Raw genomic sequence first — 14,869 nt, 5'->3', positions numbered from 1 at the left:
CAGTATCTGAAGCTACCGGCCTGCTTCTCTCGGTTGGCCCCCGGTGTAGTGAGGTTCATTTAGAAGCAAATTTCAATCTCTGGGACCCCGCGTCAAGGCTACAACAGTCCAACTTTGGCCCCGACCTTGTCTGGATTAGGGAATCTAGCGGCTTGCTGATGGGCATACCCTAGGGGCTAGGGGGAACGGGGGTTTTCCTCAACACAACCTGCGGAATACTAGTAACCACTCACAGTTGCAACATGGCCGGGGTAAGTTTTGGCAGACTGGCAAAAGAAAAGTCGAGGCACGAGGAAGCAGGAACGGCGGTTAGGCTGGAGTTCCCCCGCTTCCTTTCCCTCCGGCCCAATGCTATATGGTACATGTACTTAGGTACCTAGCCAATAGGGTAATACCGGGCTCAAGTCTCATTCAAGGTTCGGCTCATTGTACCGAACCTCTCTATTTGCTTTAAGCATTTGGTCACGCATCTATCAATCTCGATGAGACAGATTCTGGTTGAACGGGGTAAAGGGTAGGCCGAAGGCTTATTTCTTTTCATCGTTTCTTACTATCCCGTGGGTGCTGCTGTTGTCCATGTGACCAGTGCCGCCTCCCATGCTTCTCGTGATTGATGCATCCCGTCTTCTGCATGCGCACTTTCCAGCTCTTCCGATTCGACTACCAAGTGGTACCTAGGTACGTCATGAATCCCCCGTACTTTACAGAGCCACATGCCCTCATTCAACTCACTCAATAGTGGCCTGTGGTTCTGTACCGTCGTAGTACAGACCTGAATTACTCCGCAAGTCTTGTTGAAGATTCGAGTTCGAAAAATTCACCACAACGAAATATGTGGTTTAGTTGGATCCGGTAGGTACGGTATGTTAGTAGGGTCAATGGCGATGCTTATAGGTCACTTGTCTCCGTCACCTGTTTTCTTGCACTCTCTCTCCGTTTCCTTATATACCCAAACTTCTGTCCTTGTCTGTGCCAGTTGATGGGAATTGGAGCCAGTACTGAGATGATATGGAGCAAAAGCCAATGCCGCTGTTGAGGTGTTGCCAACCTGCAACCCTGTTCTTCCGGCAGCGACCATTGTTGCATTGGTATTGCAAGGGGGATGGGGCAGTTGAATTGAGTGTCTCAGAAGACTCAATGTTATCCAGGGGAGAAGGGGGATTTGGATATCCAACATCCGTGAAGTAGACTCCCAGGTGAATTTAGAAATCAACCAGCAGATCAACAGAAGCCCTTCAGAGACCCATCATCCTCCATCACTGCTTGATTTTCATCACTCGACATTCCATCTTGCCTTCACTCTCATCACTGACACTCTGCCTCGATCCTCTCAATCTCTCGCCAATAGAACTCGACTGACCGTAGTGGATACACTGGATAGTTCTCGGCAGTCTCCGTCTCCTTCCACACGACTCAGATGATACTTCAGTGGGGAACAGCCCCGCGGGCGAACATGCGCAGCGGCAGCCGTCGACGGAGTTAGCTAGCGCCGCAGCCTTGAGCCACGTCGGCACCATGTGCCGCTGACTATTGCACATACTCAGGAGTGTAGACTGTGTAGGTTTTGCGTAGCCACGAAGACTTCGAAGTGGAGTCAACAAGCTAGGAATCTGTGTTGCAGAAACCGAATAGGAAGAAGAGGTCGGCGTCGGACGGGGAGAATCGAGTATTTGGTAAATCGACAGCATAGGCTTCGTTTTGTCTCTAGTAACGACAAATGAGCAGGCTCTGGACAGCAGCGCCTACCTATAATGATGCTCCTGAGTCCTGAGTCGCCCGACAACATGCCATGATGTGAGATGATCACCGAAACGAAATCGGGTCGGTTTGACAAAAGGTAATACCTCTTGTTTCAACGAGCTTTGATGAGCTTGTTGAGTTTGTTGCTAAGGCTTGATTAGGACGATGGAAAGCTGCAGTGAGCTAGGTACCTTATGCGTCACCCCATTAACATCCCATTACTATTTCTCATGGGGTCCTTGTCTCGTGGATCGCCGAATCAATACCTCCTTTATTAACGATTCGCTGCCATCCAAAAAGAAGAACCTAGACGAAAAGAAAACTAGACTCCCCCTCAGATGCAACTAGAACACCTAGCTCAACTTTCGCTCTTCGTGCGGTGCAGCCTGGTTGCACATTTGCACTCGGGGATGAGGACGAGGTAAGATGGCCGCGAATAGCAGTCAACTATCGATAACATTCTCGCTAATAGCAAACACCCTTGATGGATTGAACAGGAAGAATGGCGCCCATATTATACCTCCGCTACCTAGGTATTCAAGCTTTCAACACGGTTTCGACCGCCGACAACCAATATACCCTCGGTCCCCGGTTCACTTAGGACACCCTCCAATAAGTAGGAGCACCGACCGGCGGCTTTGTTTCCCTGTCGCCCACGGCATCCCGATTCCCATATCCTCCATTGCTGTCAGACGTTGGCGGGGACCCAGACGCTGCGCAAGCCTCAGACGTTGCGGGAGACTCGGACGTTGCCCAAGACTCAGACATTGCGCCAGACACAGGCGCTACGGGAGGCCAGGTTGGCCAGGTTGGCCAAGTTGGCAAATGCGGCGAGGGAGACCAATTAATCCAAAAGCATTCGCCACACAGCATATGCCAGCACGTCGCGCATGCCCGCACGAAGTGCTGGTTGTCGGTGAAGCAATGATGGCACCTCCAAGTGACCCAGCAGCTCGACGTAGCAGAGCACGGGAAGTCCAGGGCGTCGGGCAGTTCTCGCCAAATGGGTTCCGCTCTGTTTCCAATTGTCCGTTCACAGCCTTCCGGGTAAAACCTGAGGTTACGGCCCCCATCGCAGCGTATGATGACTTTGGAAAAGTGGTGTTGGCAGACTGGGCGCCAGAACTGAATCCAAATGCACATTGCGTACTTTTCGAAAGTTTGGAGATGGCAGTTGTACCCTCGGAGAAGAAGCGGGTTCGACTTGAAGTTGGAGACTTGAAGTGGCGCCGATGGGCTGATTGAATGCGGAAGATGAGGTGGTGAGTCGCCGGCGTCGACCCGTCGGGTCTTTGGAGGCAAAGCGTACGAGAGACCGATACTTGGATAAGGGTGTAAGGTATCGCGTATGTATGTCCTAATGGTCGGTTTATGGTCTTGCGGCGGGAGAGCTGGAACTTCGCTAAGGATATCATGTCGTATGCCGGGAGCCGATGGTTGGAATTGGGCTGGAGATTGTGTTTGGCAGTCACCTGGAAGTCGCAACAGCGTCGTCGGCCATACCTTCCAAGTTGTCAGTCCCAATTAATTATTACCCGTCTTAGGGAAGGGGCGATTACGATAGTGGCATTCCAGGTTTGAGCAGAGGCACGATCGTCAAAGCATGCGGCGTCCACAGATTTGTATACGGTATCAACTGAAAAAAGCCGAAGAGCAGGATAGAGAGGAAGGATGGCACCAGAAGTAGCTAGCTGTAGTGCGGATAACGATGACCTATCGGGCATGGTTGAATTCGGAGGGTGCTAATCCAACAACATCCTCAGAACGGCGCCCTTATTACAGACTTCCATTATCAAACATGAATCGTGACTCAACACCAATATTCCTGTCTATCTCTCATCTAACAAGGCTTATGAACCAGGACTCCGCGTCCGTTGACCCCGTGGCTGTATACACAATCGACCTAGCAAGGTATATGCTGCTCACTTTGTATGTACAGCACATCCAATGCGTCATTACTCAGTCGCCATCCTTTGTAGTTACTCACCTCATCTGTACATGTAACTGTACAGTACAAAACTCCATCTCCCTCCCTCCTTCTAATGCCAACCCTACCATACCCAGAAAGAGCCCAAAAGAACAGGATATAAAAACACAGACAGAATACTACACAAACAAGTCGAGCTCATCACCTCTCCACATAAACCGGAATCCCATACACCACCGCCGCTGCAGCCGTGACATAGCGGAACCGGCACCTCTCCTCTCTAGCCCTAGCAACCGCTTCCACAAGCGACGCATTCCCATATCCACCTCCCGTACTTGCTGCAACCGCACTTTCACTTCCCTTCCCACCCCTATGACTCTTCCCCTTGCCACGCTCATCAAGTTTGACAGCGCCCCTAGGCAAGACCCCCCAACCCTCCAACACACCAGCGGCAAACCGATCGATATCGCGATCCGTGACGTCCCACAGCGTGCCCACCACGGCCGGGCAGCCGGCCATCATGTAATTCCACACGGGGCCGGACGGCTCGAACTCGCCTGCTTCGAGCAGCGCGGCGCTGGAGCAGCCCATCAGCAAGACGGTCGCGCGGCAGCGATCGAGCCGGCGGATCGTGCGGCCGCGGATGTACTGCGCGCCGGAGCCGTGGCCGAAGTACAGCAGGATGTCGGAGTCTGTGAGCGCCGTGGAGAATTCGGCCTCGGTCGGTGGGCGGGCGATGATGCGCTTCCACGATGAGGAGTCGGCTGACGAGGAGGGTAAGTGCGTGTCGAGGGCCTGGGAGAAGGTGAATTGCGTCGAGACGAGGTCGGCGGAGGGGTTGAGGATGTAGGTGCCTTTTTTCAGGGATGCGTGATGGCCCTCCCCTTCCGGAGCGGCATCCCATCCGTCATTGTCGGCGGTGCACCGCTGTCGTCGGTCGAGGATGAGACGGCGCAGGCAGGCGAGCGAGGGCATGCGCGAGATGGCGAGGCCTTGCATGCAGGGGAGGGACTCCCAGGGGAAGATGTGCAGGGCTTTGTCCAAGAGGAGGATGGTGTGTACGTTGGGAGTGGTCTCCTCGGCCGCGTTGGCGGCAGTGTGGTAGGCGTGGAGGGCCTCCAGCGTTTCGACCGCGATCGCATCGAAGGGGATCTCGTCGTAGGCGTTCCGCTCGCCGTAGAACTGGAGGATGTCCACAACGAAGTACAGCAGGTCTGTCAGCTCCTCGTCAAAGTCGCAATCGGGCTGGGTAGCATCGCCTAGGCCGATAAATAACTCAAGCACGTTCGTGTCCAGCGTCACGCGAGGCGTTTGTGCGGCCTTTGTCTTCTTCCCGCGCACCTGCCGTCGGGAGGGAAGATGCTTGTCCAAGACGGTCACAAAGTCCCTTTGGAACCTCGCCAGCAGTTCCGGGCGGCGCATGTGCTGCGAGAAGATGCCCCTGAAGCCGCCGAGCCAGATCTTCTCGACGTTCATCAACAGATCCTTGAGGCGCCCATCCAGTGCCTCGCGCTCGGCCCACCACGCATTCTTGGCACCCTTGACCGTCATGTCCCTGGAGTCGTGGCACGTCTTGTTGACCAGCTTGATGATGTCGAGAAGCTCAGCGCGGCCCTGCTGGAAGTCGAAGACGTCGCTGTCCGCGTCGCGCGAAGTTGCCCGCTCCAAGGGAAGACGGATGACAAACGGGGTCTGCCCAGCCTGGAGCTTCGTGATGCAGAGGTCATGGTTGCCGTCGCTGAGAGAGATGGAGATCACGTTCCAGGACGCCGGGACAATGTCAATGTAGTCCCGCTGAATCTTGTGCAGGTCGACGCTGAATCCTAGACTCGAGCGTCGGGTGCTCGCAGAGTGCAGCGCGGGCGGCCACTCGAGTCCGTCCGTCTTGGGCGCACTCTTTTCTTGGACGAGTGCCTTTCGTTCACGCCGCCATGTGAGATTCCGGGCGAGTTCGACCGAGTACGATGTCTGGGCGGAATGGATGGCGGCTTTGGCCTTGGTTGACGTTGCCGCGAGGAACAGAGCTACATTCTGGAGCATCCCCGAGATCCTATGGATCAAGCTGGCGTCCCCGCTGAGAGCTGCCATCGAGTGCGCTTCAAGAAGATAATCATGAGCCTCGCGCAGGTGCTCCACGTAGAGCCGTGAACCTGTCTCCCTGGCGGCTTCTCCTTGACCCGCAGGCGCGGCGCCTCGTGGTTTCTTGGTGGGTGACAAGACCTTCAGCGGGGACGGGCGAGCTGGCGAAGCCTTGTCGGAACCCGCGAGTGCAGGGAAGGAGATGGTGGAATCTTGGATCACGGAGAACACGGGATCCTGGGCCATCTGCTCCATGCTCATGCCCACCAGGCACGATGCCATGGCAACGTGTCGAGTGGGCAGGAGCCCCGAGGCCTTGGAGGCCGCCTTGGCTTCTGCGAGGACTGCCTGGGCTGCTGCCCACTCCTTCTGGCGCAACTTGGAGATGGCTTTTTGAACGAGGATCGACGCCCAGAGTTTGGCTAGTTGAGCGTTCTCCACGGACGACGCGGGCGGCTTCGGAGCAGCAGCCGCCACCGCTTTTGTGCTGACTGGCGCCTTGGTCTTCTTCACGGGTGCCCGCCTGACAGGCCTAGCAGGAGCCTTGCGCCCGCCTCTCGCCGGTTTCTGAGCTGTGCTGAGCTTTGCCGTCTTGTTCTCGTTGGCCGCTGCATCAGCCGGTTGCTCGTCAGCGGCCGGGGCCGTCGCAAGGCTTTGCGCGATGGTCTCAGCCCTTGCAAGGAGAAGCCCTGCCTCTTCAAACCTGTCTTGCGATAGGTACATGGAGCTAATCTGGCAGGCGAGCGTTGCAGCGGAGTACGACTGATGGTCGTCAGGTAGCAGAGCCGCAGCATGCTGCAGCATCTCGAGCGACTTGGCACTGTTGGCGGCTCTCCAAGAGACCGATCCGATCCAAGCGGCACACTCTGCGTTGTAGAACTCCGAGCCCACCATCTTCGCCATCTTTAGCGCCTGCTCCGCGTAATACATGGTCTCCTGAAACATGCCAAGATGGGCGTACAGCGAAGAGAGCCGGAAGACATTGCGATAGAGGCACCGAAACAACCTCCAGAACTCAGGACCGGTGCTGTGCTGTTGGTTTTCGCCCATGAGATCTACCGCCGAGACATCAAGGGTGTGATCCTCCAGCTGGCTTTGTTCCGGGGAGGCCTGGCGTACCAGTCGAGACTCGAGCTTGACCCAATCCTGAAAGAGAATGCGAACGCTGTCTCGGGAGTAAACCAGAGCATAGTGAGAGTCTCCGCGTTCCAGGGCAACGAGAGAGTGTAGGTAGCAAGCGTTTGCAATGAGTCGACTCCTTTCCACCTTGTCATGCCTCCGAGGCACGGACTCGGTACTCAAAGCCAACTGTGCCTGAGAGAGGTGCTCATCGGCTTGCCGGAAATTGTTGAGCGCAAGAGAATGCTCGGCGAAGGCAAGGTGGAATTTTGCAAGAGCTTCGCCACGGAGTTGATCTCCGATATACTCTTGCGTGTTCAGGAACACCTGCTCAGCCTTGGACGACTGGCCGAGGCTGGTGTACTGCAGCGCCAGACAAGAGCTGTGCTCGGCAACGTCTTCTGGCCTTGGTCCCTGCGCGACTCGCGCCAGGTCCGCGATCAGCTCCAGCACGGTTGCAAGCATGCCGTCGCGACCCTTCATGTGAAGAAAGTCCGCAACGGACTGGAGGTGCCCTAACAAACCCGGAACATCGTCGACCGCCTTCTCTAAGGTTGTGCTGTCCTGCGACGCCTTCAGAATACCGCGCCAAGCCGAGATGGAGCGCTCCAGTGCCTGATAGTCTTGGTATGCGTGGATCGCCGCAGCCAACGAGTCGTAAAGAGCCTTGAGGTGCGGAACAAATCCTAACAAGCCCGAGTCTTCGCGGAGGTCACCATTTTCCTCGACCTGTGCGGCGTCCTTAACGACCGAAAGGAGCTCTGGAGCCCTGATAGAATCCCCCAGGGCGGTACAGAGCAGGAGGAGGAGCACCCTAAATCGCCGGATAGGATACCGAGTGGGGATGTATATCCGTAGTAGCGCGTCGACAACGGGGTGCTCCAATGTGACATCACCGTTCTTAGCCCCTTCCTTCAGCACGATGAATCGCAGCCGGTGTTCGAGCGCCGCGGCCCTTTCCGCCTCGGAGAGATCCACGGTCCAGTCGATCCACACAGGCTCCATCTTGGCGATAGCCAGTAGTGCACGCGAGAGGGCATCCGCTTTTCCGTTGTTGAACCAGGCGACGGCAGGCGACTCGGTTGAGAGGGCGTTTGCAACCGACTGCAGGATGCCATCTTCCAGCAGACTGGCACGGATGGTTTGGAGTGCACCGAGTGCCTCCTCCGCCCTGCCGAGTGTCCTACACAGATCCGCCATCCGCTCCAGTTTCAGAATGAGCTGCGCCTTCTCCTTCTCCGCGCTCGTCCGGTTCTTGACGCACTCGACAGAGCGGCGCAAGGCGCGCAGGGGAGCCACGTCTTTCGGATCGCCCGACCGTTGCCGCAGGCAACTGTATTGTAAGTAGTAAAAATGCGAGATTTTGACATAGTACGATGCCGAAACATCCGATGCACCTATGTTCCCCGTGTACTCCAAGAGCGTGTTGCAGTCACTGAGGACGGAATCCATAAGCTCCCACGAGAGTCGTGATTGTTCCAAGCAAGACTTGATGATCATGAATGCCGAGTCAAGGATATGCTGAAGGTACTGCAACATAAGCTGCCGTCGTTGTTCGTATCTAATGTAGTCCTTAGTGCTGCCTTTGGGCCCGGGGGGTTTGCCGAGCCACCGTAGGCAGAACCGCGGACATTGAAGAATGAATGTCTCCAGAAGCTCCTTCATCGCCGGCGAAGGTTGGAAGGCGCTATCTCCCCTGATCACGGTGAGTAAGACCTGCATGGCCGCTTTCCGGGCTGCGCAGATGTTGGTCAAGAGCTCGTCCAGCTCCGTAGTATCTCCCCGCAGAGGACCCTGAATGCCGGCGACCACCTCTTTGAGAAGCTGGTCATCGGATAGGTATGTCGCCGGCTGTTTCAGATGGAGCGAGAGCAACTGAGCAGCAATCGAACACGTCTTGGCGATCGATTCGTCGTCCGGGCTCATCGCTCCACGGAGTCTGGTTGCCCACATGATGGCGTCCCGTGTTTGTTGGGCATCGCGTGCCAAGGTGAGCAGCGTCTGGCATATGCTGGCAAAGGGGAGCCTCGACCCCCTCGAGGGATGGAGAGACTGACTGTGGAGCTGCTTGTTGATGCGGTTGCAGATGTCTGAGCAGAAAGCATAGCTGGATTTGGGGCTTTCCGAGGTCCGCCGGATGTAGGCGCTGAGACATCGCGACAATGGAGTTATGATGTCCTTTTCGGCATCGCCCTCGTGCTTCACCATCCCCCACCAGTGCAGCCGGGCTTCCAGCGCTAGTGCCTGCAGCTCGAACGCAGATGCTGGAGAGATGCTGAGTCGAGACTCCTGTGCCAAGCCGTCGTCTTTGCCGGACACGTTCGGAGTGAGTGAGAGGAGGCACTGCGCAACCGTTTCCATCTGTCGAGCAATTTTCCCAACGTCGGCCCCATCTTCATGTACTGCTGTTCGCAGCAGGCTTAGTGGTGAAGAGGCGTAGCCCTGTCGGAGATATGGAACCGCTGCCTCGATAGCTGACGGCTTCTTCGTCATTGCGAGAATCCGCAATGCCTGGATTTGCGTTGTGATAACCAAAAGAAGCTTCGGTCCCGATGCCTTCACCTCACCATAGTCGAGAATATCCGAGAATACGTGGGCGGCATTCTTGGGCTCCGCATTGTGTACCCTTGCTGACTTCTTCGCCTCAGGAGCCAGGCCACCATCCAGCCTCTTCTTCAGTATCCGCAGTTCTTTGATTGCCTGCTCTGGAAGGTTCAGGGAAATCAGTCTGCCAACCAGCGCCGACATCCCAGTTTCGAGTTGCAGTTCTGCAAGAGTGATCTTGCCCGTGGCGGCTAACTGGCGCAGGGCCGCCAGGGCCACACGGGCACACTCGACAGTGGCTAGGATGTTTGCAGTAGTCGACGATCTGGACGGTGAGCGTGCGTGCATGGGGGAAATCGGCGTGGTCGACGTTCGGTTGAGCGAGCGGGGCTGCAGGGGCGTCATGGGCACCGAGCTCGACCGCTGGAGGGTCCTTTTCGTTGCTGATTTGACCAGGTCCTGCTCGTCGGCGGGTCGCTTTGCGGGCGTTGCGGGCTCTGCGGGGGCTGATGTCGGCTTTGCGGCTTCTCCGAGTGCCTTGAGCGTGGCATTGACAACGTGCGTTGCCAGTGCCGCCCTGTCCCGGACAGACAAGCCATTTTCGGCTGCAGGCGGAGCGGCTTTGGCGCCTTTTGACGGGCCTCTCGCAACCGTGTTCGCTCTTGATCTAGCCGGGTGCGCAGCCTTCGAGCCAGCTCGGGCGTTGCTCTCGTTGACGGTCGATGTCTCGTCCTTAGGAAGTAGCAGGGTTTTGAGCAAGGCGGATGTCGCGGGCGAGCATGTCGCGACGGACGATACGGCGCTGCGCACAGCGTCAGCCTGGGTGAGTGGCGTATCCATGAAGAAAGTGTTAAATGGGCTGATTCCTAATCATATCATCGCCGTATCTAAGGACATTATCCAAAAGAACAGCAATACCCGGAGTGCTTATGAGAAAAACGAGAGGTTTGGAACGATGAAGTCAGAGTTTCAAGGTCAATCTCTCGCGTTGCGACCCGTTTCGGTTCGATGTTCAGTTTGCAGCTTCCCCAGTAGCGGTTAGCGTAGTGCCGAATCCGGTATTGACTCCACGTCACAAGAGCCACTCTTCGTTGTCCAGGCAACAGCCTTGAAGTGGACCCACTTCGATGCTTGCCATGCCGAAATTCGGGAGCGGCCGCTTCCATGCAAGGTCCCCATTTTTTCCGACCCGGGGCAGCTTCCAATTCCGATTGCATCTGCAACGTCCCAGCCGATCGCCCGCATCTCTTCCTCGCCGACAGTCATACAAACATGAGCCGAGTTTCTCTTACACGGGCGCTTCTAGCACCGCCAATGCGCCGAGGATCTCTTCTCGGAAGGCCTCTGCGATTGGCCGTCGGCGCCCGCTCCGTGAGCTCTGTCGCAGAGCCTTCGTTCTGGAAGTCCCTCGTGCCGAAGCCCCTGCGATCTCGGTCCACGACAGGGCTGGAAAAGAGGCCCAAAACCAAGCAAGGGTGGAATCCCGCGACATTCTTCATCCTCATGTCGTTGTTTATCGGATCCATGTCCATCCAGATGATCGCGTTGAAGAGAGACTATGGGAATTTCATGCGCCGGACGGATGTCAGGATAGGGCTGCTCCGCGAGGTGGTGGAAAAGCTCCAGAGGGGGGAAAAGGTGGATGTGGAACAAGCCTTGGGCACGGGTGATCCAGTCCGGGAACTCGTGTGGGAGGAAGGTCCGCAAACCCTGACAACTTGAGCTCTGGGCGGGATAATGCTGACGGATACATCAGTCTTGAAGGATATCGAGCGCGGGGAATCGGCAAAGAACCAGCAGAAGAAGCAGCCCGAAACGGCTCCGGCGCCGAACCCGGAGCCTAATGCTCCTCCTGCGCCAGAGACGGCGCGGGCGCCGGTGCAGAGCACCCTCGCTAGCCAAGGGTTTTTCTGAGGGCATCCTTTCACCTGGGAGCGACGATTATCACCATTTAACTTATCATGCCTGGTTCTATTGTAACAACTTTTTGAACACAGCTCCTTCATTCTCCTGGAAAGGCGCGGTGCCAGCCGAAGCGCGCGGCACACTCCGGAGCCCAGGCTGCCGCAAGTCCTGGACAAGAGCCGGCAACAAGGTGTCGGTGGACATCTCGACTCTCACTCCGCGGCCGCCCGTCTGATCAGGGTCCACACCGGCGAAGAAGATATCCTCGCCCCTAACGCCGCCGATGTTTACAATGGCAATTGGCATCCCCCTATCCTTAGCGCGTTTGGCTAGCCTCCAAGCTGAATACGTCGCCATAGACGTCGCGAGGACGAGCAATCTCCCAGCGCTGTCAATCGCCTCGTCGGCAGACTGCTTGACCTTACTCGCGATGCTCTCTCCAAACATGACGACGGCGGGCTTCAAGATGCCGGCATTGCTAGTCGGGCTCCAGGCCCCGTTGCTGTCAACCTCCACCACCCCCCTTACCTCGTCAGCCAGGGGCGGCGGACTGCTCAAACACTTCGGGCAAGCAGGGTACCGAAAGGTTGTATACGGTGCATCGGGCACCTCCACGTCACCATCCGGATTCATCCTGATACCGCGCGCACGCTTCTCGTACGGGTCCTCTGTCTCGAGAGCCCCAGTAGTAATAGCTTCCTGCAGAAAAGCATTCCACAGGGGATTCAGCCTCGCCAGCTCGGCCTGGAAGGTCTCCCTGGGAAACTCGGTCCAGCACGACGTACACACGGTCGACCGCAGATAGCCATGCAGTTCCAGCGTCGGGATCTCAGGGTGAGCCTTGGGATGGAAGGAATCCACATTCTGTGTGATGACACTCGACACGAAGCCGAGCCGGCCTAGGTCCCGCACCGCGTAGTGCCCTGCGTTGGGCGCTGCATTCCGCATCGTCGTCCAGCCGAGGAAACTCCGCGCCCAGTAACGCTTGCGCGCTTCGTGATTCGAGAGGAACTCATGATAGTAGATGGGCCGGTATGTCTTGTTGACCCGGTAGGTGCCATTGGCGCCGCGGTAGTCGGCTAGACCGCTTGCTACGGAAAGGCCTGCGCCCGTCAAGACCACTGTCGAACGGGGCAGGTCCCGGGGCGGCGGACTGTGGAGAAACTCTTGTAAAGCTGCGATAGCGCCAGGGAGGGAGTTGGCTGTGGATGGGATGGTGGCGGGCGGCGGGAACAGCCCCGTGTAGGGGATGCGCATGAGCGGCTTGCTCATTCTTTATGGAACATTCGGTTCTGTAGTGTTCGTAATGTTTCGAAGCCAATTGATTGAGATAATCAGGGGTGCTTACGCGGCTCTGCTGAACACACTGGAACGGAGCGTTGCTTTCGTCATGGACTATGGATGGCTTCGGAGAAAGTGGCGGCGGCCCGGACTCCGGAGCTTGATCGTCCCGATCTGGTGGGTCCACAGCTGACCGCGCAAGGCACAAGCTGAGTGGTCAGTGCTCAGGACCCAACCTGAGATTCCCTCAAATGATGACGGGAATTGTCGATTCCCACGGCCATGGATTCCTCTGCGGGCCTCTGCAGGTGGAAAATGGTGCGATGTCGGGCCTTGCCAGGCCGAGCGGATGAGCCCACTGCAGCGTGCAGACATGCCCTTTATAACCGGCAATGACGTGCGGGCTTCTATCGCGTATCTAGACTCCCTAGAAAAATCCCCAAACTCCAGACTCCAGATCCGCCAAAATCGTGTAGAAAGGCAACTTGACTGCAAAGACAAATAACTGCCGATTGACAAGCAGATTCCCCTGTCACGCACCTGTCGCCCACGTCACCGACTTCCACGTCCCCGTTTGGGGCTTGATTGACCGGTCCGGACGCTCGTTTTTTGATGCCTCTGCTGGGGTGCAGGCACACGCCGGGGCCCGCGCTGGTGCAGGTGCGGCTGCGTGCGACACCTGCCGCGTCACGGCTCCATCCGAGACGGGTACGGAGCCATGAGCCTCCCTCCTCCATATTTAGCCACTCGGGGACACATCACCCACAACCCGGGGCGCCGCGCATCTTCCAGACGTTCTCTCCCTCCCGGGCATTTACAAGCCGGCTACGACGCTCGCTGCATCCATTGCCGCCATCAGCGCCTTTCCTTTCACCCTCCGCGACAGACACTCTCTCGTCGAGGAAACCACGATCGACATTCCTTTACAACACCAACACCATCATGGGCACCGGGACACAGCAGCAAACACGAGGCCATGCCGGCCATGGCCACCATCACCATCACCATCACCACCACCACCACCACGACAACGTCTACCTCACCTCGCAGAACAAGAACGACGCCGGCGTGCGCATCACCCGCATCGGGCTCTACTCGAACCTGGCCATGGCCGTCGCCAAGGGCGCGGGCGGCTATGCCTTCAACTCGCAGTCGATGGTCGCCGACGCCTGGCACTCGCTGACCGACCTCGCGTCCGACATCCTGACGCTGGCGACCGTCTCGTGGAGCCTGCGGCCGCCGACTGCCAACTTCCCTCAGGGCTTCGGGAAAGTCGAGAGCCTGGGCTCGCTGGGCGTGTCGAGCATGCTGCTGTTCGGCGGCCTCTTCATGGGCATGAGCAGCTGCGAGTCGCTGTACGCGCACTTCTTCCTGGGGCCGGACGCGGCCGCGGCGCTGCTGGAGCACGGCGGGCACGGCCACGGCCACGGACATCATCACCATAGCCACGCGGCGGTGGGCGGGCCGAGTTTGCATGCCGCCTGGCTGGCGGCGGGGACTGTTGCTGTGAAGGAGTGGTTGTACCATGCTAGTACGTGAAGTTCGCCCCTTCCCATCCACCAACAACAACGACGGCAGCTTTTGCAGAAGTCTAACTCCTATGGTTGTGCAGCAATGAAAGTAGCGCGAGAGCGCAAATCATCCGTCCTGGCGTCCAACGCCGTCCACCACCGCGTCGACTCGCTCACGGGCATCGTCACGCTGCTCGCCATCCTGGGCGCCAACTTCCTCACATCGGCCGCATGGCTGGACCCCGTCGGCGGCCTGTTCATCTCGTTTCTGGTCATCCGCGCCGGGTTCCAGAACGTTCTCTCGGCGCTGTACGAGCTCGCGGACAAGTCGATCGACGAGGAGGTCAAGGCGTCCGTCTCCCGGCAGGTGGGCAAGAGCCTGGAAGAGGTGTCACAGGGGCAGGAGGTTGAGCTGCGCGACGTAACGGGCGTCAAGTCCGGACAGAACTATCTGGTGGACGTGGAGCTGGGCGTGCCGAGTGCGTGGACGGTGGAGGACGTGCGCGGAGTGGAGGAGGCCGTGCGGACGAGGGTCGGTGGCAAGGTCAGGGGCGTCAGGAGGGTGCGTGTACGGTTTGTGCCCAAGACGGCGCCCGTCCCTGATCGGTTTGACGAGTTCATCCGGGGGGATGTGAGTCCCCGGTCGAGTCCCGAGCCGGAGGATGAGAACGTGCATGAGCATCGCAAGGCGGAATGAAAACCCCGCGCGGTTCTATATCGACTTCCGTAAACCATACCTTCACCTGCGCAACCACCCACTAAG

The 14,869-nt window shown here is 57.6% G+C and overlaps 5 protein-coding genes across 5 annotated transcripts; 3 read left to right on the top strand and 2 right to left on the bottom strand.

The window, feature by feature from the left end:
• The first annotated feature begins 1,983 nt into the window (after nt 1–1,983).
• Nucleotides 1,984–3,456, top strand: B0T15DRAFT_286818 (uncharacterized protein). Its single transcript, XM_062863648.1, has 2 exons — nt 1,984–2,161; nt 2,238–3,456. The coding sequence occupies exons 1-2, from the start codon at nt 2,079–2,081 to the stop codon at nt 2,983–2,985; spliced, it is 831 nt and encodes a 276-aa protein (XP_062717708.1). The 5' UTR covers nt 1,984–2,078; the 3' UTR covers nt 2,986–3,456.
• A 1-nt stretch (nt 3,457) lies between these two features.
• On the bottom strand, nt 3,458–10,406 carry B0T15DRAFT_286819 (peptidase family C50-domain-containing protein). The gene has a single exon (XM_062863649.1). The coding sequence runs from the start codon at nt 10,247–10,249 to the stop codon at nt 3,869–3,871; it is 6,381 nt and encodes a 2,126-aa protein (XP_062717707.1). The 5' UTR covers nt 10,250–10,406; the 3' UTR covers nt 3,458–3,868.
• A 201-nt stretch (nt 10,407–10,607) lies between these two features.
• Nucleotides 10,608–11,352, top strand: B0T15DRAFT_286746 (uncharacterized protein). The gene is made up of 2 exons (XM_062863647.1): nt 10,608–11,108; nt 11,166–11,352. Exons 1-2 carry the CDS (start codon nt 10,682–10,684, stop codon nt 11,321–11,323), a joined length of 585 nt encoding a protein of 194 aa, XP_062717706.1. The 5' UTR covers nt 10,608–10,681; the 3' UTR covers nt 11,324–11,352.
• B0T15DRAFT_286743 (DHS-like NAD/FAD-binding domain-containing protein) lies at nt 11,137–12,713 on the bottom strand. Its single transcript, XM_062863646.1, has one exon. The coding sequence runs from the start codon at nt 12,584–12,586 to the stop codon at nt 11,381–11,383; it is 1,206 nt and encodes a 401-aa protein (XP_062717705.1). The 5' UTR covers nt 12,587–12,713; the 3' UTR covers nt 11,137–11,380.
• An 824-nt stretch (nt 12,714–13,537) lies between these two features.
• B0T15DRAFT_403102 (cation efflux family-domain-containing protein) lies at nt 13,538–14,803 on the top strand (the record flags this gene model as incomplete). The annotated part of the gene is made up of 2 exons (XM_062865189.1): nt 13,538–14,126; nt 14,208–14,803. 2 exons carry the CDS (start codon nt 13,538–13,540, stop codon nt 14,801–14,803), a joined length of 1,185 nt encoding a protein of 394 aa, XP_062717704.1.
• Nucleotides 14,804–14,869: the final 66 nt, after the last annotated feature.

This window comes from Chaetomium strumarium, assembly GCF_033439665.1.
Source record: "Chaetomium strumarium strain CBS 333.67 chromosome Unknown B0T15scaffold_7, whole genome shotgun sequence".
Taxonomy (NCBI): Eukaryota; Fungi; Ascomycota; class Sordariomycetes; order Sordariales; family Chaetomiaceae; genus Chaetomium; species Chaetomium strumarium.
Note: the sequence above shows the minus strand (reverse complement) of the source record. Positions and strands in the feature narration are given on the sequence as shown.